The sequence below is a fragment of the Penicillium hispanicum genome, assembly GCF_028827665.1.
Source record: "Penicillium hispanicum strain IBT 35686 chromosome Unknown utg000006l_segment0_segment0, whole genome shotgun sequence".
Taxonomy (NCBI): domain Eukaryota; kingdom Fungi; phylum Ascomycota; class Eurotiomycetes; order Eurotiales; family Aspergillaceae; genus Penicillium; species Penicillium hispanicum.
The window spans coordinates 2,007,528-2,033,242 of record NW_026623198.1 but is presented as its reverse complement, the minus strand read 5'-3'; the positions used below and the strand labels follow the sequence as shown (position 1 = coordinate 2,033,242).

The window sequence follows — 25,715 nt, the reverse complement described above, 5'->3', positions numbered from 1 at the left end:
GAGATTGAGCACGTCGAGTGGCTCATTCCACCCTTCTTGTACATGTACTGACCTCGGCAGTGGGCAAATCAGGGTGTTCACAGGGAGTTTATCAAGTGCCATGGTCTGTTATCAGACACCCAGAGTTGGACATATGGTTTGGTTTGATTTGATTCGATTGAAGGAAAGAATTACAACTATTCTCTCGGGTAGTAACATAGAGCGCAGTGCAGGTTGCGGTTCAAGCGGAGGAAACCGGCCGCATTGTCTGGATCTGGCCCAGCTCAGCTATGCACGCCCCGTTGCGGAATAGATAGCCGATCAAAGGGGTTCCAACGTTGGTGGTGACTCCATTGTTGGGCGCAGCGGTGTCCGCCAGATATCCCGGCGAAGAGGATGATTGGGTATTTCGCTGATCATGTAACTCCCGTCTCTGGCTAGCAGGAAATGATGTTAAATACCTAACATCATACCTCAAGCAGAGCTGAGCAGGGGTAGGCGGTAAGGTCCTTGGAGGCAAAGTTTCGAAATCACCTGAACGAGGCTGTCTCGAATCGGACATTAATATTGTGGAGGCTGGACCGCCGCGGACATTATCTATGAAGGGAGTACGTCACTGCCGGGAATGGAGGCGCATTTGCGGGGATTTCCAACCGGGCAAATGGACATCGGAAGATTCCATGTCTGCGGAAATTCCTTGGCAGCTCAAGAAATGGATGCTAAACGTCAATGATACGGCTGAAAGGAATTCCAGCCACGTATCGGCCTGCGCTAACTCACGTACACGAAAGAGGCTGCATTGATGGTCGAGATAAACCAGTGGACTATCGTCGCTTGGTGACAATCGGGCCTTGCACGATAGTGGGACAGCGGCGATGGCGTAACACCATTAGCTTCTCGAACAGAGCATGATAGCCGGGCTCGTGTCCGTATCTGGCCCGAGTATTTGGGGCTGCAGGCTCGAGCCAATCACCCGTAGAGTGGTCTGCACCAGAGGGCGCGAGGGGCACTGAGCAATGTTGAGGCGGATTAGTGTCAGCCGGTCATGAGTGAGAGCCAACGCGAAGCCATGCCGGGGTTGCACAGGTACGTGTCGACCAGGGGCCCAATCCGGACCATCAGGATTGCACGATGCACGTAACTCCCGCAAGCGGGCGCTGGGGAGCTTGGGAGAAGGACGGAAAGCGAGAAAGGGTGGAAGCCGAGCGAATCAGACCGCCAGTGTTGAATTGGTCACCGCCGGTGGTGCCTGAGGTGTCGACATACACCGAACCGTCCGCACGACCACTGTTGAACAGGGAAATCATCGTTCGTGGATCATGAATATCGTTGAGCCTATATGCTCCCGTCAAGACGAGGTAAAGGACTTTGGTGCCATTGAAAAGTGGAATCCCACAACATCAACAGGCGCGCCCTGCCCGTTCCGCCGCGCTGGTTCTGCCGGTCTGGATCGGCGCTCACACTTTTCCCGCTCTCCTTTCTCGACTCCACCAGGCATTCACTTTCCCTTACCCCAGCGCATTCAACCGTTTGTGCGGGATTGGCATTTGCATATTCATCACTTTGTTCCAGGCGCCATGGTCTCGGGAGACCGGTCCTGGTACACCGCGTGAGACTCTTGCTCTGATTACTTTCAATCCACAAGTTCCCATCGTCCGTTCCCCCAGGACACCGCCCCCCAACCATCCACACGCGACAGTCGAAACGGTCAGGTCGAGAACGCTGCGTTGCAGGCTGGTCGGATTGGACTCTCACACCTCTGAATCAACCGACGCAGGTGACCTCGAAGTATGGGACCGACGGAAGAGCCGTCCTCATCCACACTCCCTGCCCTGGACCCTATCATCATGGACGACGAAATCGACTCCGCCTTCCGCGACGCCAACATGGATTTTCTCGACCCCGCCAAACTAGAGATGCCCTCGGAGTCCGCTGGAGGAGACTTTGATGACCTGTTTGCCCGAGTGCCGAACTCGCGCTCGAATGCCGCCCCGGACTCGAAGCCATATCAGGATCAACACCCCCTAAGGCAACCACCGGTCCTAGCTGCTGAATCGCCAGCAGAATCGCCCGACGCCTCGAGTCGCAGCTCTTCCTCTGAATCCCCAAGAAATTACCTCCGGCAGGCCTCCATCGCCTCCACCAACTCCGCTACTCATAGTGAGAACCCGCTCGCTTCTGCCGGCTTCCCAACGGAGGACTGGATGCGTCCTGAATTGTCATCGGTTAAGGAGGAATCGCCTTTCACAATCGACCCGTCATATTCGGTAAATGGCGGCTTCTCTATGGACCCGGATCTGGAATCTAGTAACAAGGCCATGGATGCGGCATTTGACTTCGAGAGCGCAGCGAGCAGTCCCAGTCCATTGAAGACCGAAAAGATGCCGCAGCCTAACTCTCAGAAAGGGTCCAAGTCGCAGCTCTGGAGCCCTTCCACCGCGTCAGCCGTGCCGGCGTCGAACGAGGCCACCGCTGCGTCCTCGGTGAGTCATCTCAACACTCGGTGCGATTCGATGTGAATATACTAATCTCTCCCGCAGGTCCCCGGTCCCGGGTCTCCGTTCTTTGCATTTGGCTTAAAGGAGCAATCTCCGTTCTCCGGTGTATTCCGCGGTGACACAGAAAGGCTGTCTGCTCCTCAATGGGGTGGGCAGTCTCCATCGTCGCTCCTGGAGGAAAGTTTTGGAGGCATTAACATGAACGGGCAGTCTCCATTGAATGCAGCCATGTCGCCAAACGTGAATTTTGGCTCCCCTACCTCGTTTCCATTCCCCGTCACTTTTGCATCCTCCCCGGCGCAGCCTCAAGTGGACTCTCCGAACTCAGCCCAGCCCGTTCTCACGGTTCATCCGACATCCCTCAAGTCGCGTGTTGAAACGCAGATTCCGATCAGATTGACGCTCTCTCCGCTGCCGGCCGGCGTGAAAAAGCTACGCCTTCCGTCTCACACCATCTCCAAACTCAAATTCCTCGCTCCTCCTTCCACTGAACAATCTCCCGACACTCTGCACCTTTACACGAGCCTGGTATGCACGAGCGCAATGCAAGATCGAGAAAAGCTGAAACGTGCTCTTGCTCGAACTAGAGGCGAGAGATACCAATCGAGCACCAATGTGGAGGAGGAGCGGCCCTTGGATGGCGGCGATGTGAAGATATGCGGCGGTTGTATACAGCGCGAGCGCAAGCGAGCTTCTCGGAAGAAACAACGAAAACCCGAGGAAGACGAACTATTCCAGAAGGACGAGGAGAAGAGAGTCGTCGTTTTTAACACGAGCGAAATCAAGGAATGGACCGAACCACCCAAAAATGCCACAAGTGGTTACAATGAGATGCCACCTGCTCCCCCGGGATCTATGCAGGTGGAGCTTCCAATGCGAATCGCATGCTATTGTCGGCACCAGAACGAAAAACTTGGATTTCAGGTTATCTTCACTGTGAAAGATCATTTGGACAATGTGGTCGCCCAAGCGATTACGAATTCAATTATGATCACCGACGATCACAAGACCCAAGCTCCATCAGCGCCTCCGCCAGCAGGCCCCTCGCCTTCTCTGCCAGATGGAACCCAACTTCCTGGTGTCGGTGTCTTCTCGTCTGGGTCGAATGCTGATAATCCCAAAGGTGCAAACGGCGCATTTGCATCGCCCCAGTCGCCGACTGATCTGCAGGGTCTTCAACAAAGGTTCAACTCACAGTATCAGCTCACACCGAGCTCATTTGGTACAACAAATGGTGGGTCTTCGAGTTCCCAGAACCCTCGAAACCTATCTCGGCAAGCATCACCTGCAGATTTCCCTGGCCCGCAATCTAAGCGGCGGAAGCATAGCAGCTCTGGAAGACTGCCCACTGAGCTGACCATGACTCGCTTGGAAATGCCTCAATCATCATCTTCAGCCATGAGCAACGCTGCACATATCGCGACTGCCCGTGGATTTGCTTCGCCAACGGAACGGCCGTTTGTGACACCATCTTCAATGTCTGGGCAGTATGGGAATGGGCCACCAACTCCGAACCAAAGCAGCGATAACAATCCGTTCTTCAATCCCACCCCCGCTCAACGTCAAAGTTTGGATAGCCTGGCTCAGCAACCTTTGGTTTCTGCACCGAACTCGGCGCACCCCAGTCGCCCTGGAACACCCGGTGCTTCAGGTCGCAACAACTTCCAGGACCAAAACCTTGCACTTGCGCTTGGGGCCACTTCCGCGAGCCCAATTTGGCCTCCCCTGGCTACTACACCCAATCGTCTACCTTCTGTCATCCATAAGTTGGTACCCGCCGAGGGCTCGATTACTGGGGGTACTGAAGTCACACTCCTGGGCAGTGGCTTCTATCCCGGCATGGAAGTTGTGTTTGGTGATACCCTAGCTACCACGACTACATTCTGGGGAGACAAATGCTTGAACTGCCTGACACCGCCGGCCCTCCAACCCGGCTTGGTATCCGTCGTTTTCAAGCACGAGCATCCAACGTTTGGTCAAGTGCAGCAGATCCAGCCCTTGATGCCCAAACAGCAGCTATTCTTCCGATACGTTGATGATCGTGAGCTTCAAATGTATCGTCTGGCGCTCAACATTCTTGGACAGAAGCTGGGCAGCCAAGCAGATGCATTCCAAACGGCTCAGCAAATCATGGGAAGCGACCCGAATGCGATCTTCAATATGCAGAAGGACATGCAAAGCGGTTCCTCTAGCGGTCACCAGCGCCAGGTGCCAGGGCTGGAGTCGCAGGGTAAGCTTGGCGATCTGGACTCCAAGATGCTGACTTACCTCGAGTTCATCGACTTGGATGACAGCCCACGGCCTCCGCGCTACAGTTCTCGCAGCACAACCGGCCAGACTCTTCTCCACTTTGCATCTTCTCTGGGACTCACCCGGTTTGTCGCCGGTCTTCTAGCTCGTAGTGCGAACCCTGACGTTCAGGACAACACGGGCAGCGCCCCGATGCATCTAGCTGCTCTGCATGGCCATGCCCACATTGTTCACCGACTCCGACTGGCAGGTGCTAACGCCAACGCCCGCAGTGTGCGAGGCTTCACCCCCGCGGATATGGCAACTACGCTTCCTGCACACCAGGCGGCTCTGCTTCCTTCTCGGCACTACCGGTCTCGCAGCGTTGGGTCTCTCAATTCGCGCCGCAGACACAGTAGCTCTGCGTCTCTCAGTTCCCTCTGGGAAGCCTCTTCGGCTTCTGGCTCTTTGGGACATGCGGTTGACGATTCTGACGACATTGAAGATACCGATGACGTGGACAGTGATGAGGCCGATGCCAATCCATTGTACTTAAGTGCATCGCGACGCTCTAGTGTGCATCAAGATGTGATTGCACCCGTTGTGGATGCCAGCGAACAGCCTGCTGAAGTCGGAGATACTCGTGGTTTCTCCCCACCGGCGGCCATCGTTGCATGGCGAAATCAGCTGGCTGCTCAGATCAATCACTTCCAGCAAAGCGTCGCCAATGCCTTCCCTACCATTCCGGCACTGCCCCCCATGCCTGCTCTACCAGACTACCAAGCAAACCAAATGATGCGCCGCATTACCAACCTTGTGCCTCACCGACCTGCCGCTCGGGACGGATGGTGGGATCTTCTGACGGGCAACACTGCCGCAACTCACAATCAGCCTCCTTCCTATGACGAACTGTATCCTCACCAACAGATTGGCGAGGACGGAGACATGGAGATGAAGAAAACTGCTCTCTTGCAAGCAGCCACCGAGGCCGCTTTGGATCAACACTTTGAGGCCCAGAGCAGTGCTGCGTCGGCCTCGACATCGGTAGCCCCCGCCGCGCCCACTGCCACCGCCGCCGAGCGTATCCAATCCGATAAGGATGACCTCAAAGACATCACCATTGGGCGGAAGGTAATTTCGCGTGAGCAGCAAAAGCACCTCCGAGAGCACCAGGCGCGCCGGATGAAGGGGCTTGGTAGCGATCGGAATCTCTACTTCATTTGGGTAAGTCCCGGTCTGCCATCTCATTTAGACTCGTGCTAACCGCCGGCCTTTTAGATTCCTCTTCTGCTTCTGGTTATTTGCGCCTGGGTTCGGAACTACGTACCCGGGATCTGGCGAGGCGTCACGGACAGCTTGGATTTTGTGAAGACTCGCTATACACAGCGGGCTGTGGAAATGGGCATTTAGGTAATTTTCTTCTGTGTTCTGCTTCGTTACCATCTTCGGGTCCGGTGTTTTTGTATGAGCGAGTTGACTCTTCCCACCCTTTCATCAGCCCCTTGCTTTCTTTGGTCTGCGTATAATGACAGGATACGATTATACATATTTTCGCTTGTTCAAGCCGGAGCACCGTCTCTGCATTTATGTACAAAGGTAGAAATTAGATGCTGCTATTCAGTTTTGTGTGACACTTGGCTGAGACCGGTTGAGCCCTAATGCTCACTGTAATTCTTCCCGTCAATAGAGCGTTCTCTAAAGATGCGAGACTTGATGGCTCTCATCCCCGGGGCCGTGGGAAATATCGATCTCGAGTCTTTCTGGAAAAGCACCAAGGTCTTGGAGACGCCCAGCGATACGTGGAGAGGATGCGAAAGGTCGGGCGACTTGCCGTTGCACTGTTGGCCGCGGGCATGTCGTCCTCGTCCACCAGCATCTGGACACAGATGCCAGTCAGTTGGACCAACTGGTGCAATTGAATGCCCGATCTGGTAAGTGTCTGTTCGCGGAAGCACAGAATCGAAGCGAATCAAATGTCTTCAGAGTATGCTGGCCGTTGCTCCCTGGGTCGATGCAAAGTGATCTCTGCCAGTCTGAAGACGAAAACTTGGCTTCACACTCGGACTTGACTTCTTGTCTGGCCTTCCGCCCTCCAGTTGGACACAGCCGATACTTCGGGTCGATCAGCCGAAGTTTCGGCTTGTCGGTTGGGCCACGCAATGCGGAGAGGTGTGATTTGGCGCTAAGATTTCGTGATCGCATTCCGTTTTGCGTCAGCTTCGCGACAATCCCCACGAGACCAAATGGACGGGCGTTGATCGAGATTTCCTTTCGGATTCAATACTATAGATCAATTCATACACAGCTCCATGCTGCGTCGACTGGACCGGCCTAGCTATGATCTTTGCAGAGGCAGATAGAGTCCGGGTTTCAAGGTGATAGCTCCATGCGAACTCTGTGACGCTTCACGATCTCCGCAAAGTGTCACTCTGGATGCTCGGCTATCCCCGCAGTTTCAGTTGCACTGCTGATAAGATGTTGGACGAAGGCGCAAATACTGCCGGCAATGGCGTGATCCGTTGCTGTCCATAGACACCAAGTATATAAAACGTGCCCCGACACACTGAGATCGCTCCAATCGCCAATCTCTCTGTTCTCCATACTTTGCGATAGTTTCCAGCACTCGTAGTGGACTATCACCATGGCCCCTCTAAGTCTCGGCTCGCCGCTGCCTGTGCGCTCAGCACCCAGCAAAGAAGAGGATACTGATCAAGTACAATATCCGGCACCCTTGAAACTCAGCGGCGCCTTGGATCAATTCGAATTCGAAGAAACAACCCCTGCCATTGGCCGTGAATTCCCCAGTGTGAACATTGTCGACGACCTATTAAATGCCCCTAACTCAGACGAGTTGGTGCGAGACCTTGCTATCACGAGTAAGATCCGCTGCTCTTTTCCCGAGCATTCGGGTTATCACAAGTCCAACGCTGACGGTGTCCATCTGTAGTCTCCCAACGAGGGGTGGTCTTCTTCCGTGCCCAGGATAACCTCACCGATAGCTTGCAGAAGGAGTTGGTGCAACGACTGGGCCAGCTGGCTGGCAAGCCAGCCAGCTCCACGCTGCACATCCATCCGGTCCTCAATAACACGAGCGAGTTTGGTGTCGGCGACGCACAGGTCAGCACTATCAGCTCGCTTGCCCGCAAAAAGATGTTCCGCCACGAGAACCAGCCCAACAAGCGTCGCTACGACTCCGCCCAGTGGCACTCAGATATCCAATTCGAGCCCGCCCCGGCCGACTATACGTCTCTCCGCTTGACGCAGCTCCCCAAGACAGGCGGCGATACCCTCTGGGCCTCGGGCTACGAGGTCTACGACCGCTTCTCAAAGGCGTACCAGAAATTCTTCGATGGCCTGACGGCCACGTATATTGGCGACGGGTTTCTCAAGGCTGCTGAGAACGACCCCGTCAACGTGCGGGTCTACACCGAGCCACGCGGTAGTCCGCTGAATATCGGGCCCGAATTGAAAGCGGTTCATCCCATCGTGCGGACGAACCCGGTTACCGGCTGGAAGAGCATTTTCGCGATTGGGCCGTTCCCCAAGTACATCAATGAGCTCAGCCCGAGTGAATCGGATGAGTTGTTGAAGAAATTCTACTCCACCATTCTTGAGAACCACGACCTCCAGGTGAGGTTAAAATGGAAGAATGCAAATGATATTGGTGAGTCTCGGGAATGAGTTCTGCTAGTAGGATGTGTGGTGTTGCCGACTCGTTGCTAATCAGCTTCGCTAGCTATCTGGGACAATCGCAGTGCTTTCCACACTGCCACCTTCGACTATGAGGGACTGGGGGAGCGATTCGGTCACCGCGCCGTTGGCATCGGCGAGCGGCCGTATCTGGATCCGAACAGCAAGTCGAGAGCCGAGGCGCTGGAAGCTGAAAGTTCTTGATCGATGTGAATGTCGAGGTATAAGCGCTGTGAGCAAAGCAGGCACGCTATCAGCACTGCCAAGAGATACGGCCTCAGCCCTGGGGGCTTTTGGACTGCTTAATAATGGGAGGCTCAAACAGCCAGGAGCTGTGAATATAGTCACACCAAAATACTTCAAGTCCCTGCAGGGTCATTTCTCCACTGCCAGCTCGGGGTCCTTGGTTTGGGGGCGCATATGCATTGTCGAGCCTGCATCACGAATTTCTGCATGCGAAACAGCCCCCGAGTAGCGTTATCGTATCGGCAGGGGCTATCACTGCCTATCGTAGTCTCTTTCTTGAAGATCTTATTCAGCCAAGCCCTGGTGGGGGGCGGTTCTCGCCCCCATGGCGCTTGCCAGCGCACCGTCGTAGCACTGCCATCTGTATCCTTATTTTTGGCATGATACCTAGTGGGATCTCATAAGAGGTGATAATCTGGTCTCTAAAATGAAGAACCGTTAGTGCATATCTTTAGTTATTTTTTTTTTTTTTTTTTTTTTTTTTTTTCGGGGAAATGAAGGGCTTCGCGGCGGAACCAGACTGGTTCCAACGACCGCCATCGTTATATCCTACTGAGGTTTATATCGACCCTGACCGTCAAACGAGGGTTTTGAGCCTTCAACCTGGGTCTGGCGAAGATGAGCTTCGCTGTCAGCTATTTGTGCAGGATCTAGAGACCGACTCACAAGCTGACTACGACGCGCTCTCGTATGTATGGGGCGATTGGTGGCAGAAGGGCGCCATTCGAGCCAACGGCATTGCGGGTTTTCCTGTGACTCTCAATCTCTTCCGGGCTCTTCGCAGACTCAGGGACAAGGAACGGCCTGTTCTGCTGTGGATCGACCAGGTTTCCATTAACCAGCAAGACAAAGACGAGCGCAAGCGTCAAGTCAAGCAAATCGGCCCGATATTTCGCAAGGCCCGTCGAGTGATAACATGGTTTGGGGATGTCGATCAAGACATCTGCTCAGCACGCGGTGATGAGGAGAAACGGGCTCAGCGGGCCTTTAGGAGTGCAATCACCAACAAGTTGACTGACAAGTGGTGGACCAGAGCCTGGGTCATCGAGGAATATGCCCTGGCCCGGGACGATCCCATTCTGATGTTTGGTCCCTTCCAAATACCGTGGAGTCGGGCAGAGTCCCTGGAAACAAAGCGCATGAACAATCCATTGGGCGAATTGACGCAGATGATGCTGCATATGTCAGATTACGAATACTTGAGAAGCGACACGTTCGAACGGAATCTCCACTCTCTCTCGGTTATCCTGAACGAGACCTCCACGCTCAATCCCCTGGACAAGGTGTATTGCATCTTAGCTTCTCTGCCCGAGAAGGAGAGAGCCCAGATCACGCCAGACTACAACCGGTCGGTTTCGGAGGTGTTTGCACATGCCACATACGTATCCATCGCTGCCAGTGGCAGTCTTGGGATTCTCAGCTTGGCATCCAAGTTCCCATCCCCCCAAATGGAGTATCCCGCCACTTGGGCTGTGGATTTCACATTCCCAGACAGAGATCGAGCCGTCCGTTTTGCGGATTGCGCAGAAGGTGGACTGCTTGAAAGGGTCAACAATGCATTGACCAAGCCAATCCGGGGATTGAGAGCATGGCTGTTGCTCAAGATCTTCGACTTTCACAATCATCAGAGGGGTTGGTGCAAGCGACACCCTCATGATATCGCCGAGCCTCTGTACAATTCCTCTGATCCCAGAAGGCTGGCACTTAACCTTGTCGGCCTGGAATTTGATCAAGTTCAATTCGTCACGGGCGTCGACAGATCCGTGGATCTACGAACGAACTTTAGGCCCGGGGCTATTTTTGTTGAAGGAGCCCTCAACTTTTTTGTTCCGACTTCGACAAGTAGCTGGGCATCCTGGCTCGATACGAAGACTTTGAATTCCATGGAGCGCGACCTATGTGCGGCAATCCAAGAGCGAGTGTCCAAGGCCAATCCCTATCAGCTCCTCGGGCCCTCGAAGGGAAAGCATACACAGCCGCTACTTTCCAGGATTCCTAAGGATAAGATAGTCCGCTTCACAATGATCAATGCTCTTTTTAGGGCATGGGATAAAGCCGCTAGACCTCGCAATGCGCGTCCGATATTTGAACCTGCCATTGAGTCGCTACCGGAAATACTGCAGGAGCGCAAAAGATTTCAGCAAGAGCCCGAAGATGAAGAGGGACCATTCGAATTCGTTCGGATCGTGTTGTTCAAGCTGCTTCTGCAAATGAATCCGATAGGGTTCAAGTTCTTCGTCACCCCTGCTGGATTCATCGGACTGGGTCCACCAGACCTTAGACCAAACGACACGATCGTCTTAATGTATGGAAGTCGATTCCCCGTCGCACTTCGACCCGCGAAGAATGGACGTTGGAACTTCGTGGGGTTTGTGTATGTCCGTGGTGTCATGGAGGCTGAGCTTTGGGACTGCTTTTCTGACCTTGAGTTGAGAGAGATGGAATTCGTGTTAGAATAAACGGGGCCACCAAGTAAAGCGAACTTTTAAGATTCAGCAGTGTGATCTTAATCAAATCCGGAATGTGGTTCGACTCGTATTGATCGAGAGAGAGGTTGAGTGAGAATAACCAAACGGGGAGTTGAGGACGCGGAGCGCCAAGATGCGGCCCGTCCATTGCTGGCCTCGACGGCGGTTTCCACCTCTATCAACCCCGCGACTTCACATCATCCCCCCCCCCCCTGCCAAAAAGGCTCCCGGCAGCTTGTGGTGCTTGGATCGGCATGTGCTGAGTGCCATTGGCTATCTCTCGAATTGTGCCCGGGAATCATGGACTCCTCGCACGCGGCTTCAAGCAATGTGACCGGTACGCCCACCGCCGAACCCCATGCTCGAGAGCTCCAGAACTCAGAACTCGCGCTGATTAGCAGGGACACGCAGTCGACTACACCGACCCCTCTGAGCTGTTTTCGTTGGTTCAGCCCGTGATAGAAGCCAAGCTTCCCCTGAAGAACCTTCACTGGAAATCGCCCACCCGTCCCGTGCGATCGATCGAATCGCTTCGCATCGGCTTCGTGCCCGCGCAGAATGAGCCCAGCGAACCCAAATCATCGAGTGAGGGTGCCAGTGTGTTCCCACATCGCCGACACCAGATCCCGGGCTTGCGACAGACCCCATACCTGAAGATCTACCTTCTCCGCTGTGACGATAACGATGCCTACAAGGCCACAGCCCGGAAGACACTTCGCGATTGGATCAAGACTCATGGATCCACGAGCACCTCGCAGACAACTGGAAGTAATCAAGAAAAGCACGACGCCTTCGAATGGCTCATTCTACATGTGGTGCAGGACGGAGATGGCGTGGAAAAGACCCCAGCACCTACCTCTAAATGGGGTCGAAGCACCAGCACGGTCCTCGAAAAAATCAAGGCAGACTTCAACGGGTCGTCCAAGACTGCGGTTGATCGTGTGGCACAGCTGCGGCTTCCCAAAGGGCCAACTACCAAGTCCCCTGAACTGACTGAGCAGTTGGAGGACCTGATCGACAAGATCAAAAATGGGATTCTAGCTTCCTTTGATCTGCGTGTGGCCCAGTATGAGGAGGACATCAAGGAAAAAGACTCTCAGCGAAGCCTCCCGGGCTGGAACTTTTGCACGTTCTTCATGCTGAAAGAAGGCCTTGCACGAGGGTTCGAGAATGTTGGCCTGTTCGATGATGCTCTGGCCGGATATGATGAGCTATCTGTAGGTTTGGACGCGGCCATTAAAGATCACTTCGAAGGGACCGGGGAGCAACATGGAAACATGCTTCTAACCTTCGGCAAGAGCTGGGTGGAAACTGCCAAAAAAGCGCTAGAGACGGGGTCATTGGCTGACGAGACTGGCGTGACTGGAGACCCTCAGCTTGATATACGGCCAGAGCAGTTTCCGCTTAATTCTACTAAATTGCCTTACCGAGACATGATTCTGGCTAGCGACATCTCCATTTTCGATTTCCGGACTTACCTCTTTTCTCGTCAACTCACCTTGCTCCTCCGGGCAGCAAGAGCCCCGTCATTGACTAGCAGCGAGACGACGAAACGCGACAAGAAACCCGAAGACCTGATGCTTCTTTCTGAGATCTGCGCAAGATCGACGGAATTTATCAGTCTCGCTGCCCGGTCTTTTCGGTACGGCCTCGAATGTGGACTCGAAGATGTGAAGCACAACTCCAAGACCCATGTCATCAACAACCTGGTCTCTTCTTGGGCCTACTCAGCTTCGTTGCAAATTCTTAACCAGACATTTACGCCGGGTCTCGTCCTTGCCGAATCTCCGCTTCATACTGTAACACAGGCCGGTAACACCTCAGCTCCGCCCGTGGCTGAGAGCCGTGCCGATATTCCTCGCCGGTCAAGCTCATTGATATCGTCATCTGCTACCGCGAAGTCTAGTCGCCCAGTGACTCAGGACATGTCTGACGGTCTGAATCTACTGCAACGGCGATCGACTTTAGACCACCCAAAGCCGGCATCTGTTCCCACGCCCAAGACTGGATCCGAGCAGCTTGCATCTGGAAGAGGGGAACTGCTCCTGCTTGCTCGACGGTCTCTTGAAGAGATCGCCCAGCGGCGTGGCTGGTCCGAGAAATGGAATGACCTGGGCTTGCTCTTTGACGAGAGCCGTCGTTCTGGAGGAAGTGGTCTGTCGGAGGTCTCATTGGACGATAACAATGACGCAAAACCCGAAACGAAGACAACACAATCCTCTCTTGTGGGCATCGAGCTGCCTACTCTGAAGGCGGCTTTGAAGTCAAAGGAGACCTTTTTGTCGCTTTATGAAGAGCTTACCGACCAAATAATCCGCCATTACATGGCTGCAAGTCGCGCTAACTCTGCCGAAATGGCGCTCGCGGATATTGCCATTCTACGATTCCGGCAAGCCGACTATGAGACTGCCGCGTCATACTTCCACCAGATGGCTCCATTCTACGGCAGCAAGTTCTGGGTGGTACTGGAGGGAACCATGCTTGAACTGTATGCCCGGTGCTTAAAAGAACTGAACCGCAACGAGGATTACGTGCGCATGATGCTCCGGCTCTTGGCCAAGTTTGCTGCATATTCGCAGTCGCAGTTGTCGGTAAAGCAACGAGCTCTTTCTACGCCAGTATCCCTTCTAGAGCAGGAACAACTGGCTGGATATGTCTCTGATCTTTTCGAGGGCATTGGAAGCCTGCAGAAGGATGTTACGGCATCCTTGGTTGACTTTTTCACGGATCTACACGTTCACCCTGCCATTCGACTGTATGACAATAAGGACGGTTTCCAAATACAAATGTCATTGCGGTTTCTATTAGGCCCGCAGATTGAGATCAACTCGATCAAGGTCCGGCTGGTCAGTGCCAACAGTTCTCAGAATGCGGAACATTGGATTGAAAGCTCGAATACCTTCATGGTCCAGTCGTCGATGACCAAAATTCTGATCGATTCGTCGGTGGGTATCAAGCAATATACTGTCAGCCCTTTTCTTTCATGGCTAATTCTTTTCCAGACTACCCTCCAAGGAAAGTACTTTGTGGACCGCCTCGAGATGAAGTCTGGTAACCTCCTCTTCACGTTCAACAGTGGGCATCATGGCGCTCTTCCGGTTGGATTCCGGGAAACAGACGTGGCGGAGGAAGCCGATCCACGACCGTACATCTACTGCTACCCTCCATCAGATGGCCTGCAGGCGAAAGTAGTTTCACCTCACCTCATCAACCTGGAATCAATGCGTTCGCTAGAGCTGGAACTCAATAGCGGACGAAATGACATCAAGAGCGGCACTATCCGCGTTCGACCGGCCACGGCAGGCCTGCGCCTTCGAATTGCCGAGGCTGAAGTGGTGGAGGGTGAGTTAGATGTCGTTGCTAACAATGACTCGGGAATCATTGAGATTTCCAAGTTGACACCCCGGTCATTCGTGCGACTACGCATCCCATACACGGTGGAAGAAGCTTTCTCGACGCTCTCCGCACGGGCTGAGATTGGATATGATACGGACCAAGGCCACTTTGCTTTTTCGGCCGTGCATAGCGTTGTTGCCACCCTTCCCATATCAGTCAACGTGCAGGACATCTTCAAGGATGAGTTGCTTTTCTCGCGTTTCACAATCAGCCCCGCCATGCTGATCCCTCTACGCATCACAAACTGCAGCCTGCCCAGCTCAGACGCATATGGTGTGCAATCCAGCATCACGGGCCCGGTCGCTCTGGATGTCTTCCCCAAGCAGCCCGCCTCTCTGCTGTACAAGATTCGCCCGCAGAGGGGCACGAGCGCAGCCAATCTGGCAGGGCAGCGCAGTCTTCGACTGCGCGTGGACTTCACCTGTGTGGATGACGAGTGCCTTGATGCGGTTGAGAAACGCTTTGTGACTGCGATCGAAGCCAGCCCGTACAGCCAGTATGCAGCGCTTCTTGCATCACACCTTGTCGGCAGTTTCCGCGCCCAGCTATCTACCGCTGACATGGAAGTCATTGGGCTCGTACGGGAGATTGAGATGCTCCCCTATCGGAGTGTGCGATGGGACGACTTGTTGGGTGCACTAGAAGAGGGCACCGAGGGTGTGCAGCAATGGCTAACAGCATGGCACGAGGTGAGTCTGCGTTTGCATTGCTATGCCCAGTCATCCATGTATTAACCATCGCGACGATCAGAACAACCCCATCATCCGCCTTCCGGCGCAGCCCTCCATCCCCACCCGCAGCATTATCATACCCGTCGAGCTCCCTGAAATCCAGGTGGTGCATACGGCTGAGCTGCAGCTCCAGCCCAACGCTGAGTCTTCCCACGCCGCCGTGGGGCAAATGATTACCGCCGAGCTGTGTCTCCGCCACACACGACGGTGGTGTTCCCCCGCAAACCAAGAGCATGCCGGCCAGGCGCTTGAATGCTCCTTCGAGATACACGCCAATCCGGACCTCTGGTTGATCGGTGGCCGTCGCCGTGGCAACTTCCTCGCGCACGACGGCGAGACCACGCGCTTCGTCGTCCTGTTACTTCCCCAGAAACCGGGACATCTCCTCCTGCCCGGGCTGGAGATTCGGACCTTTGTGCCACCCCAGTCGCAACCCCCGACCTCCCCTGCGGCGCCAGACGTCTCGGCGGGAGGAACCGCTGTGCCCGTTCAGCGTCGCCCGATTCCCTGCGAGGTCGACTATCGCAACTACGGAGAGACCGTGCTGGTGCTGCCGGACCTGCGCAAAACTACGGTCAGCCTCAGCGCGTCAGGCAGTCCGGGTGGCTCGTCATGGCTCGTAGACTCGGAGCGTCGAGCCGAGGTACACTGATGGGCGTGTGTAGTCTTCTGTGTGGGCGAGCCGTGTGTGTTTGTCTGGGTCAGTACATACATACGTCTCTGGGCGATCGCGCAATTTGGAGAGGGGGCTGTATGTACATATAATCATAAATCTACGAGTCATGAATATTGTCTGTATGGAAGGCCTTTGGCAGTGCAATTAAAATCATCATGATTGGACGCATTTGATATACCCCCATCGTCCATCAACTCCACGATAGATGATACATCGAGAGGTATGGCGGTTTTGCAAAATGACAGCAGTGGGGGCGCGCGGATTGGGGGCGCCTCAACAAAACTCGGCGGGTCCGGCCCACGGCCCAACAACCTAGTACCTACAGGTGACCTTCCCGCCCATACTGGCCACCCCCCGGGGCCGCGTACCGCACAGGTACCAGTACCGAAGCCACTTTGGCCAGCACTCGCCCGAATCATGCCACGCCGCCGACTCTCAACCAATGTCCGTCGCATCTACGGCCTGGCCCCAGCTGAGATGGAGCGGTCGGGATGGATTCGAACTGATGATTTCAAGTCCATCAGGGGAGTTGGGACCGGGAATGGCATTCATCACATGCCCCAGCGCATGCCAATCGCCACAGATCAGCTCGCCGCGGACCAATCCACGGGGCGCTATAGCACGCCTGCGCCGCACGAAAATGACCCGCCGAGGCCGATCGCTGGGAATCCACATGCTGGCCTTGTGGATCGGGGAGAGGCCCGCATGTGAAGTTTGCGAGTTGTCGTCCCAGCCGGGTCTGTTCTCGGTGGCCATTGTGTTCCGTCCATGTTGCGTTCGACGATCGCGTAGGTCAATGGGTGAGCGTCACACCTACGAGTCAGCCTCGCCTTGTCGCAATCGCGGAAGCAGAAAGGAGGAAAGGAAGCGAATGAGCAGAAGTGTTGAGGGCCCAAAGTGGTTTAGCGCCCGCGATAAGAAAGCGGTGGGCGGAAGTTGAGTTTATTTCGATTCTGCCGTGAAGAACCACGCGTGGGTCGGGCGTATGGAGAGGTAATTTTCACTCGGGGATTGGCGTGCACCAGCTGCAGCTGGCCCCGACTAACTCGGTAGTGGTAAGTCTATGTAGTACATAGATGGACCCAGTGGCGTCCAACAAGCCAGATCCGCCAATGACGACCGGGCAATGGGCGACGTGGACTGGCCTTGCAGTGAGATCGGCTCGAAAGGCGTTCATGCAGGAAAGGGAGAAAAAAAAGGAAACTGAAAAATAAAAACACAATCACATTGAAACTCTGGTTGATACCTCCGGGAGGCCTCAATCGCCGCCAATTCGATTTCCATAGAACGAACATGACAGGACCAGGGGTGCAGGAGGCGTGCCCAGACAAGGTTTTGCAAACCTCCCAAACTGCAATTATAATACCATTACCACCCCCTTTGTAGGTGCGGTGGCGGGCCCCAGCTCGGCCTAAGGGCGGCGCGGTACCGGGGGGAACACAATACTGAGAACTGCAAATTACCACCCCACGCAACGCACCCCCATTTGGTCCCTTTTTTTTGTTGCTTTCCCTCCCTTCGCCTTCGCTCGGTGATCTTCGTTCTCTGTGTTCTGCGCCATTCGCAATTTTTCCGCGCTCGGGGGCTTCTGCGCACAGGATCTGCTGTCTTATTATCCCGCTTCGCCCACCGCTTCTTGGTGTTTCTTCTCTCGCGAGATCCTGCTTTCGTGTTACCACAGAAGCAGAAGAAGCAAAAGGCCTTGCGAATCCATCCCCTCGCAGTGAGTGATGCATGGCCGGAGTGGCCGATCCTCGAATCGTCGAATTATGGACTGACCCTCAATAGGTCCCCTCCCCCCAGTTGAATCCTCCTGTGATTCTCTCCCTTCCTCAACCATCTCGTTGGGATTTGTCCTTTGCGGAGATTGCTTGTTAGCGAAGTATAAGGAGGGAAACGGGCAAAGTGCGCGCACAAGACTCGCCGCCAATTGATATATAATTGCTTTGGGATCGCCCATCATGTCGTCAACTGCTGTGCCCAAGCGTGTTGCGCTTCATCGCAACCCCACCACGGAGTCGTCGGTGGCCAGCTCCGCGTCGGCTTCTCCCTTTGACAGCCCTCGCCAGTCGCCTTCGTCGACGTCGCTGTCCTCCATGGCCTCGGAACAGGAGAACCAGCGCAGCAAGATGCTGGACACGTACGGCAACGAGTTCAAGATCCCCGACTTCACCATCAAGCAGATCCGTGATGCCATCCCCGCTCACTGCTTCCACCGCTCCGCCGCCACCAGTCTGTACTATGTCTTCCGGGACATGACCATCCTGGCCTCCGTCTTCTACCTCTTCCACAACTATGTCACCCCGGAGACCGTTCCCTTGTTACCCGCTCGTGTGGCCCTGTGGACCCTGTACACCATTGTCCAGGGTCTGGTTGGCACCGGCGTCTGGGTGCTGGCCCACGAGTGTGGTCACCAGGCTTTCTCCCCTTCAAAGGTCCTGAACGACACCGTAGGCTGGATCTGCCACTCCCTGTTGCTGGTGCCCTACTTCTCGTGGAAGATCTCCCACGGGAAGCACCACAAGGCCACCGGTAACCTGGCCCGTGACATGGTGTTCGTCCCCAAGACCCGGGACGAGTATGCCTCCCGCATTGGCAAGACCATCCACGACCTCAGCGAGCTCATGGAGGAGACCCCTATCCTGACTGCCACCAACCTCGTGCTCCAGCAGCTTTTTGGCTGGCCCATGTACCTCATCACCAACGTGACGGGTCACAACAACCACGAGAAGCAGGTCGAGGGCCGCGGCAAGGGCAAGGCTAACGGCTTTGGCGGTGGCGTCAACCACTTCAACCCGTCCTCCCCACTGTACGAGGCCAAGGACGCCAAGCTGATTGCCCTAAGTGATCTGGGCCTCTTCATCACGGGTTCCATCTTGTACTATGTCGGCACCACCTATGGCTGGCTCAACCTGTTGGTCTGGTACGGCATCCCGTACCTGTGGGTGAACCACTGGCTCGGTAAGTCTCGTCGTTTCTGGTATCCCCTGTTAGTGGAGGAAGCGTCAGCTAACAAACATCCTTGCAGTTGCCATCACCTTCCTGCAGCACACCGACCCTACTCTCCCCCACTACCAGCCCGAGGTGTGGAACTTTGCTCGTGGTGCCGCCGCCACCATCGACCGTGACTTTGGCTTCGTCGGCCGCCACATTTTCCACGGCATCATCGAGACCCATGTGCTGCACCACTATGTCAGCAACATCCCCTTCTACAACGCCGACGAGGCCAGCGAGGCCATCAAGAGCGTGATGGGCGACCACTACCGCACTGATGCCCAAACCGGCTGGACTGGCTTCTTCAAGGCACTGTGGACCAGCGCTCGCATCTGCCAGTGGGTGGAGCCCACCGAGGGCGCCAAGGGCGAGAGCCAGGGTGTGCTGTTCTACCGCAACACCAACGGTGTCGGTGTCCCGCCTGCCCGACTCGCCAAATAGAATTTTGTCTTGGTTTTGTTCTGGAGCATCTTGAGGGTACCTGTTGTCTGTTTAGTCGTTGTGGCTGTCTTTTGCCCCTTTTTTCTTCGGGTATCCTTGTGTATACATGGTTGACTGCGCGCATACACATATTGATGAGATTTGGCGAGAAATAGAAGAAAAGATCGTTCTTTCCCTGTGTCTCCTTGAGAGCTGTTCGCATGCTTGATCATGGTATTTCCCTCTTCCCCATATTGACTTGGGCGCCCGACATGCGTTGCACTCGGGTGGTCCTTTTAGACGGGCGTTTTCCCATGCTCTCGTTTCCATTGACCACCGGTCTTCTTGCGATGAGTCTGGGGTGTAGCCCATCGACTCGGATCCATCCTGGTATCGTGGTCGCTATGTACAAGGGTTGCCGCCGCGCAAGGCGCGGCGGGGCTTAACGGAGCATCCCCTAAAATAATACATCTGTTGCAGCAAATCCCATTTTGATTAGTATTAAAAAGGGAAGTAAAACTGTAGTATTATAGCAGGCAGAAGTGCTGAATATGAATACCCTTTCTCAATAGCTACTTCTAGCCATGCATACATATAGCCACATATGTAGCTGTATATATAGATTCATGTGTATATATATATATATCTCTCTCTCTCCATGAATGTATTAGAGGAATTAAGAATCTAAATAGGCTGCTGATAGGTTATATAGAATAATAGCTAATAAGAAAGCTGGCTCTTGAAGCGGGACCTCCATTCTGAGTCAGTCATAGGGACTATTATCCACCTCTAACCGCCGAATTCGTGCAGGCGCATGTCCGATGAATGTGCTGATCCTGGCGATGTCAGGACAGTCGTTCTCGGTAGTGACGTGAAAACCGGCAAAAACAACCTTGGAAGAAAGCCGGCGGAGTGTGGATCTTGCGGGGTCGGCGTCCGCGGCGTTGATTGGAGAGGCATATCAGCCTCGCCTGGATTTCCTTTGGGTTTCTGGTGGTTTGTTCGGTGATGCTGCTTGGATCTCTGTGAGGGTAGAGTCTGTCCTGTCAGTGTAGAGAAAAGGTCTACCGATTAGGGATCAGTGGTCAGACTGGGAATCAACTTGAAATTGACATCGCTTGCTTTAAGCAACGGACGAGTAATCGCTTCCAGCGCTAATATTCCGAGCTCTAAAATACTTGGATGTTTACGTTGTGGCTCTGGTGCAGAGCCTGCATCCTATAATTACAACTCAATCCGTGTGAGTACCCAAGAACCCTCTCCTGGGATGAGATCAGCGATGGCAGAGCCATAGCCTCTCTAGGCTAGTCGCCACGCATATAGATCTCCGGCGTTGGTTGGCGTGCTATACATAGTCAGAGTAGAGCGCACTGAGACCCGTCTGAGAGTTCCCCCTCGGTCTTGCGTTCTGCAGGGCTCAGGGCTTTATATTACCCATGCTACTCTGCTTGTAGCTTGCTTCGCGGGAAGAGGTCATAACGGTCTTCCAGCTCAGCCCCCATAAGCTCTTCGTATAGGCCGGCAGACGTGGTGTGTGATATTGGTAGTGGCTGGCCAGTTCTCGATGATTCCGTTGATACCAACGATATAGATACATACCCCCGGAGCTGGCAAAGACGCGTGAGGCGCAGGTGTATGAGACAACGGCAACTCTTATCTATTTTCCCTTGACGGTGCCGATGCGGTTTTGGGCCAGAAGATAGACACGTCGCTCCCAACGGGCAGCGCAGGGCAGGAGCCCATTAGACCGCACTGCTGAACGCGGACGCTTCTGGCCTACGAAGGCACAGCTCCTAGGGCCGCAGCCGCAGACTTTGGTCGCCACCTGATGGTCGTGGAGTTGGTGGGTAATCGTCCTGGCAGGAGTGGTATTCTCACTGCGTCAGCGATGTCCTCGTTGACATCCACGAATAGTCCTTGGAACCAATGATTTCGGTCCCCTGCCAAGTCATCTAGCACGGGGACCTTACTGCAGTGACGGCGCCGATGGGTGGGTGTATGGGAACCTCACCGGACGGGAGCGAAGCGTAGGTCGTCGCGATTGTAACCCAGCTTTCCTTTGTATAGTGCATCGTCATCGCCAGCTTGATCGGGGGGACCCAGATCTGGCAGTACTCAGAGAATCTTCAGGTCGTCTAGTATTTGCCGTCAATTAGGCCTCCTAGGAACGGGCGTTAGTCAAGAGACCAGCAAGGCGATGCCACGATATCCACGCAGGTATGGCTGATACTGACCAAGTGCGTCGATAGACCGGGCAATGAGAGGAACAGAAGACAATGTAATTCTAGCTCTCGATGCCATAGAGCCGGACGTTCGGGATGTTTAGGAATATAAACTCGCCTTCATCGTCGCTGTGGACGATATATAGTGGATAGTAGTGGGAACGAGAGAATATATACAGGTCTGAACGGCCGTGTGCAAGAGTGAAAGTAGGGGAAAGCCTGAATTTATATGCAGACTGGACAAAGGGATGGGGAACACCCAGCTAGGTGTTTCGTGTGGAATCCTAACGATTCAGGCCCGATTCTTCATGATTTGTGGTGGTGGTTCTATTCTTTCACTGGGCAATAAACGGGCAAGATAGACTATGACCAGTGGGAGATAGCTGCCAACTAGATCTGACATAAAATTACATCATTCGTCACGACATGCCCGGAGTCCTCCTTTCCAAATTTCGAATTCGACCTCGCTCCGCCTTCTGTCCAGTTCTTCTGCCTGTGGCCCAGCTGGACCTGTTGTCGAGCCTGCCGTCCATGGGGCAAAGACAAGCTTCATGCTTCGCCTTGTGATATGTTCGGGCTCGGGTTCATGCGGCGTAGACAGCGGCGGTTTCTGTGAGAGAGTTTCCTTCGTTGGAGACTGCAAAGACTCTGGTCGTTGGTTCTCATTACATGCACTATGTTCAGGGTTCGATTTTTCTGTTTCCGTTTGCGTTTCCCGAGCAGAGGAGAACCCGGGCCGCGTATTTGACGGTTTGGCTTCCTCGCGCGGGTCTTGCGACCCTGTCTGCTCTCGAGGTGTGAGGATAGGATAAGGACCTTCCCAAAGAGCAGCCATGGTCCGTATGATTTCCTTTTTCAAGGCAATACGACATGCTATCTGAGTCGACCAGAAGAACCCCAGAGCCGGCGTCTTGAGCGATGTCGTGCTGAGCTGCGACCCATCGCCCCAGCCAGTAAAGAAACGCTCCTGGTGCAAGAGACTCAGCGTCTCATTACGCGCCGGGTTCCCGATGAGATAGGAACCGTCGAACTGGTCATCCTCTGGGACGGGGTATGGAGACGAAGCTGGTGATGACGAAGGGGGGTTATATGAAGATTGCTCTTCCAGAGCCGCGCCGGGATTGTCTGCCTTATTTCTCGGCAGCGGGGAGGCATTTACCGATTCACGCGCTGTCATTGCTGCACTCTGGCTAAGTACACTTGGGAAGCTTGGCCGTGAAGCTGAATCCACGGCACGACCCTCGGCGCTTTCGAACCGGTCTGAAACTTGGTTCGCCAGCACGACCGCAACGTCTTCTTTGACTGCAAGGTTGCGCAGCAACTGGCCCAGCTTTGCAAGCTCAGTGGAACGTGTGAGGATAGCGGACATGCTGTTGGAGGAGTGCTCGGCGCGGTAGTTGGATGTGACGGAGTCGATGATGACCAGGCCGACATCGTATCGCGTGATTGCCACTGGGAGCTGGTAGTTGATGATGTGGTCTTGCGTCTCGAGGTCCATCGCGTTGATAGAGAGGATCCTCTGCAGCGACGGCGCCTGGCCGGCGGGCAACGTCGAGAGGAGCGGGTGGCATTGCAGCAACTGGGACAGGCGGGTCGTCGCCAGCGGATGCTCGGTCGAGATGTATATCGCGCTCTTTTGGAGGCCGTGCGGTTTGGGCAGCTGCACGGCCAGGAGGAGGCTGAGGAGGAATTGGGTCTTGCCGCTCCCGCTGAAATCACGAAGCCACCATGGTCAGAGCGGTCCCTTAGATCCCAATTCTCGCCATTGTCTGCCACGTACCTCTCACCTGTCACCTCCGTCACATATCCTGTCGGGATCCCGCCGCCCAAGAGCGCGTCGAATGCGGGGTCCAAGGTGCTCACCATCTGCCATCGCGACGGCTGGAGCTTCGTCGCGGGGCTGGGGCTGATGCTCGCTGGCTCGGCATTTATACTCGAGCTCGGCTCGTTATCTCCTGTACTCTCTATAGTAGTCTTCTCGAAGCCAAGGTCAGCGTGTAGCGCCTCGACGATGCGGCCAGACAGCCGACGGACATCTGCGGGGGGCACATGAGCGCGTTTCGCGATTTCGAGGATGTCGAGGGTGATGAGGTCAACGGTGGTGATCTTGCTGCGTTCGAGCGGGGGCAGGATATGTGCATACGGTTTTGTCGCGAAGGTAGGCAGGACTGATAGAAGATCCATAAGAGTGAGAGACAAAGATCGGACGCTTCGCAGTGACGCGATTCTTCACGCCTCGCGCGGGCCAATCACAGCAAGGCTTCACATCAGCGAGGACAACTCGAGGCGTGCACAATTGCAATTAAGAAGCAGTTCGTGGGTCACGAATCAATGGCTGAGCCCGTATTTGTTCTCATATTCTTCGGAATATTGATCGATTTTGTGAGTCTAATCTACCAGGGTTGGTTGTAGATCGATAAGATCTATATATTTGCACATTGCCTCAGTGAAACACCATTTCAGCTATCCAATTCCTTGCACCCTGCTTTATTATATCAAACTGAACCAAAATCCCAGCATTGCTCATCATTCTTCGACGACGCCTATGCTTGGCTCAACCTTGGCTCTCAGACATGTTGATCTGAGTAGCGTCCGCTCTCCCAGTCGCATTGCTCTCCCAAGCGTCTGTGGCCTGTAGCATATCCAAATAGCCTACCTCAATACGAAAGATACCTAGCACGGGGATTAACACGCCTACAGCCTTGAATGGTGGATTCCGCGCAACAGTAGTAACTAGTTGTAAAACGTCGATTGTCTCGCCTAGAGTGGGGCCTCGAGGAGAACGACCTGCCCAGTTCCGCGAGACGCAGACAATGGCAACGCGCAGCCTTGTGGGGAGACGTAGACAATTTGTGGTTAACTTTGGACGAGCGTTCCATGGAGATTACGACGTTGCCACCGGGATCATCATATGAAATAGTAGCGTAGTTATCGCGACCCCCGACGACAGCCCGAGACGCGGTCGATCACAGGAATCTGAGAGTGCGGAGCAACCGACTATCGTTTCTTCAACATCAGCATGTACAAGATAAGGATGCAAAGATGTGTGTGTATGCACGCAAGCAGGTGAGACACAAGGCTGCTTGCGCCTCCATACAGGAACAAGGTAATCCACACGCGACAAAGATCGGCGCCCGAGTTCCTTAGCACCAACAATGGCGTCTCAGATGGAGCCCGTGGGTAATCAGCCCAGCCGATGAAAGCAATCAGGAGCGAGAAGATCCGCGAGGCGGCTTTTGGAAGCGTCGGGTCTTGAAGTACCCTGAATAATAATGCTTTCTGTTGCACAAGCGGTCCAAGGAGGATTCCACTAGTGAACGGCGCTGCAGAGAGAAATCAAACTAGGAAAGAGTGACATCGACCCGGCTCGCTTCTGCTCGGAGTTTCACGCCACACGTATTTTCTGCTGCAGGTCGATATCCTATCTATACTCTGATGGGCAAGAAGGGTATGAGGATATGCAAGCCAACGGAGCAGACGGAGTCCGCTCCCGATGACCAATGGCCTTCGCCCAAGTTAGTACTTGCTGAGTAGTGATATAGAGTAGTATACATACCGACAGTATTGCGTGAGACCTGCTCATATCTCACCGTCGTGCTTTGCAGTACAACGGTAGCATACTGGTAGATAGGCGCAGCGGTTGAAACCCTTACTCTGATCCCACGTGGAGTAAACTCCATTAACTAGCGGTCTGGGCATCAGTCCACCCTTCTCATTGGCACAGAAAAGTCGGACGCTGACAGCATTACGAGATGCATCGAAGCAAACCCCCATCTGGTTCGAGTGGTGGGCATCGTGGTGCACGCCCAGCAGGATCGACTTCGGTACCCCCTCGTGCACCGGTGTCAAGGAGGACTTGCATCACAGCATTGCAGATACGGTGTATACGGAGAATCATGGAGCCCAGACGCACGCTGTCATTGGAGGATAACCGTGGATGGGAACCGTTGGCGCCATCATTGCGTGGACTCGGCCCATGGATCGACTCAGCCATCATGTGTATAGCGGTAGATCAGGGGAAGAGGGAATGGAGAATCGGTGATGCCTGTATAAGCAGGATGAGAAAGAGCCAGAGCCGACGGGGGAAGAGGAATACAAGCATGCGATAGGAGCGCCAGAGCCGACGCGGGTCTGACGGGATCCGATACGCGATCGCCGGGCGAGGT

At 54.4% G+C, this 25,715-nt stretch overlaps 7 protein-coding genes across 7 annotated transcripts; 5 read left to right on the top strand and 2 right to left on the bottom strand.

The window, feature by feature from the left end:
- Positions 1-1,769: 1,769 nt before the first annotated feature.
- Positions 1,770-6,116, top strand: N7459_007075 (putative membrane-tethered transcription factor (SPT23); the record flags this gene model as incomplete). Its single annotated transcript, XM_056946243.1, has 3 exons — positions 1,770-2,462; positions 2,520-5,930; positions 5,985-6,116. The coding sequence occupies 3 exons, from the start codon at positions 1,770-1,772 to the stop codon at positions 6,114-6,116; spliced, it is 4,236 nt and encodes a 1,411-aa protein (XP_056798242.1).
- Positions 6,117-7,347: 1,231 nt separating this feature from the next.
- N7459_007074 (TauD/TfdA dioxygenase family protein) lies at positions 7,348-8,600 on the top strand (the record flags this gene model as incomplete). The annotated part of the gene is made up of 3 exons (XM_056946242.1): positions 7,348-7,582; positions 7,654-8,370; positions 8,443-8,600. 3 exons carry the CDS (start codon positions 7,348-7,350, stop codon positions 8,598-8,600), a joined length of 1,110 nt encoding a protein of 369 aa, XP_056798241.1.
- Positions 8,601-9,136: 536 nt separating this feature from the next.
- N7459_007073 (uncharacterized protein) lies at positions 9,137-11,101 on the top strand (the record flags this gene model as incomplete). The annotated part of the gene is made up of 1 exon (XM_056946241.1): positions 9,137-11,101. The coding sequence occupies one exon, from the start codon at positions 9,137-9,139 to the stop codon at positions 11,099-11,101; it is 1,965 nt and encodes a 654-aa protein (XP_056798240.1).
- A 309-nt stretch (positions 11,102-11,410) lies between these two features.
- On the top strand, positions 11,411-15,889 carry N7459_007072 (putative TMEM1 family protein; the record flags this gene model as incomplete). Its single annotated transcript, XM_056946240.1, has 4 exons — positions 11,411-11,447; positions 11,522-14,055; positions 14,113-15,195; positions 15,257-15,889. 4 exons carry the CDS (start codon positions 11,411-11,413, stop codon positions 15,887-15,889), a joined length of 4,287 nt encoding a protein of 1,428 aa, XP_056798239.1.
- A 459-nt stretch (positions 15,890-16,348) lies between these two features.
- N7459_007071 (uncharacterized protein) lies at positions 16,349-16,669 on the bottom strand (the record flags this gene model as incomplete). Its single annotated transcript, XM_056946239.1, has 1 exon — positions 16,349-16,669. One exon carries the CDS (start codon positions 16,667-16,669, stop codon positions 16,349-16,351), a length of 321 nt encoding a protein of 106 aa, XP_056798238.1.
- A 1,205-nt stretch (positions 16,670-17,874) lies between these two features.
- On the top strand, positions 17,875-19,348 carry N7459_007070 (oleate delta-12 desaturase odeA; the record flags this gene model as incomplete). The annotated part of the gene is made up of 2 exons (XM_056946238.1): positions 17,875-18,874; positions 18,942-19,348. 2 exons carry the CDS (start codon positions 17,875-17,877, stop codon positions 19,346-19,348), a joined length of 1,407 nt encoding a protein of 468 aa, XP_056798237.1.
- A 2,613-nt stretch (positions 19,349-21,961) lies between these two features.
- N7459_007069 (putative DNA repair protein (Rad57)) lies at positions 21,962-23,733 on the bottom strand (the record flags this gene model as incomplete). The annotated part of the gene is made up of 2 exons (XM_056946237.1): positions 21,962-23,258; positions 23,330-23,733. 2 exons carry the CDS (start codon positions 23,731-23,733, stop codon positions 21,962-21,964), a joined length of 1,701 nt encoding a protein of 566 aa, XP_056798236.1.
- Positions 23,734-25,715: the final 1,982 nt, after the last annotated feature.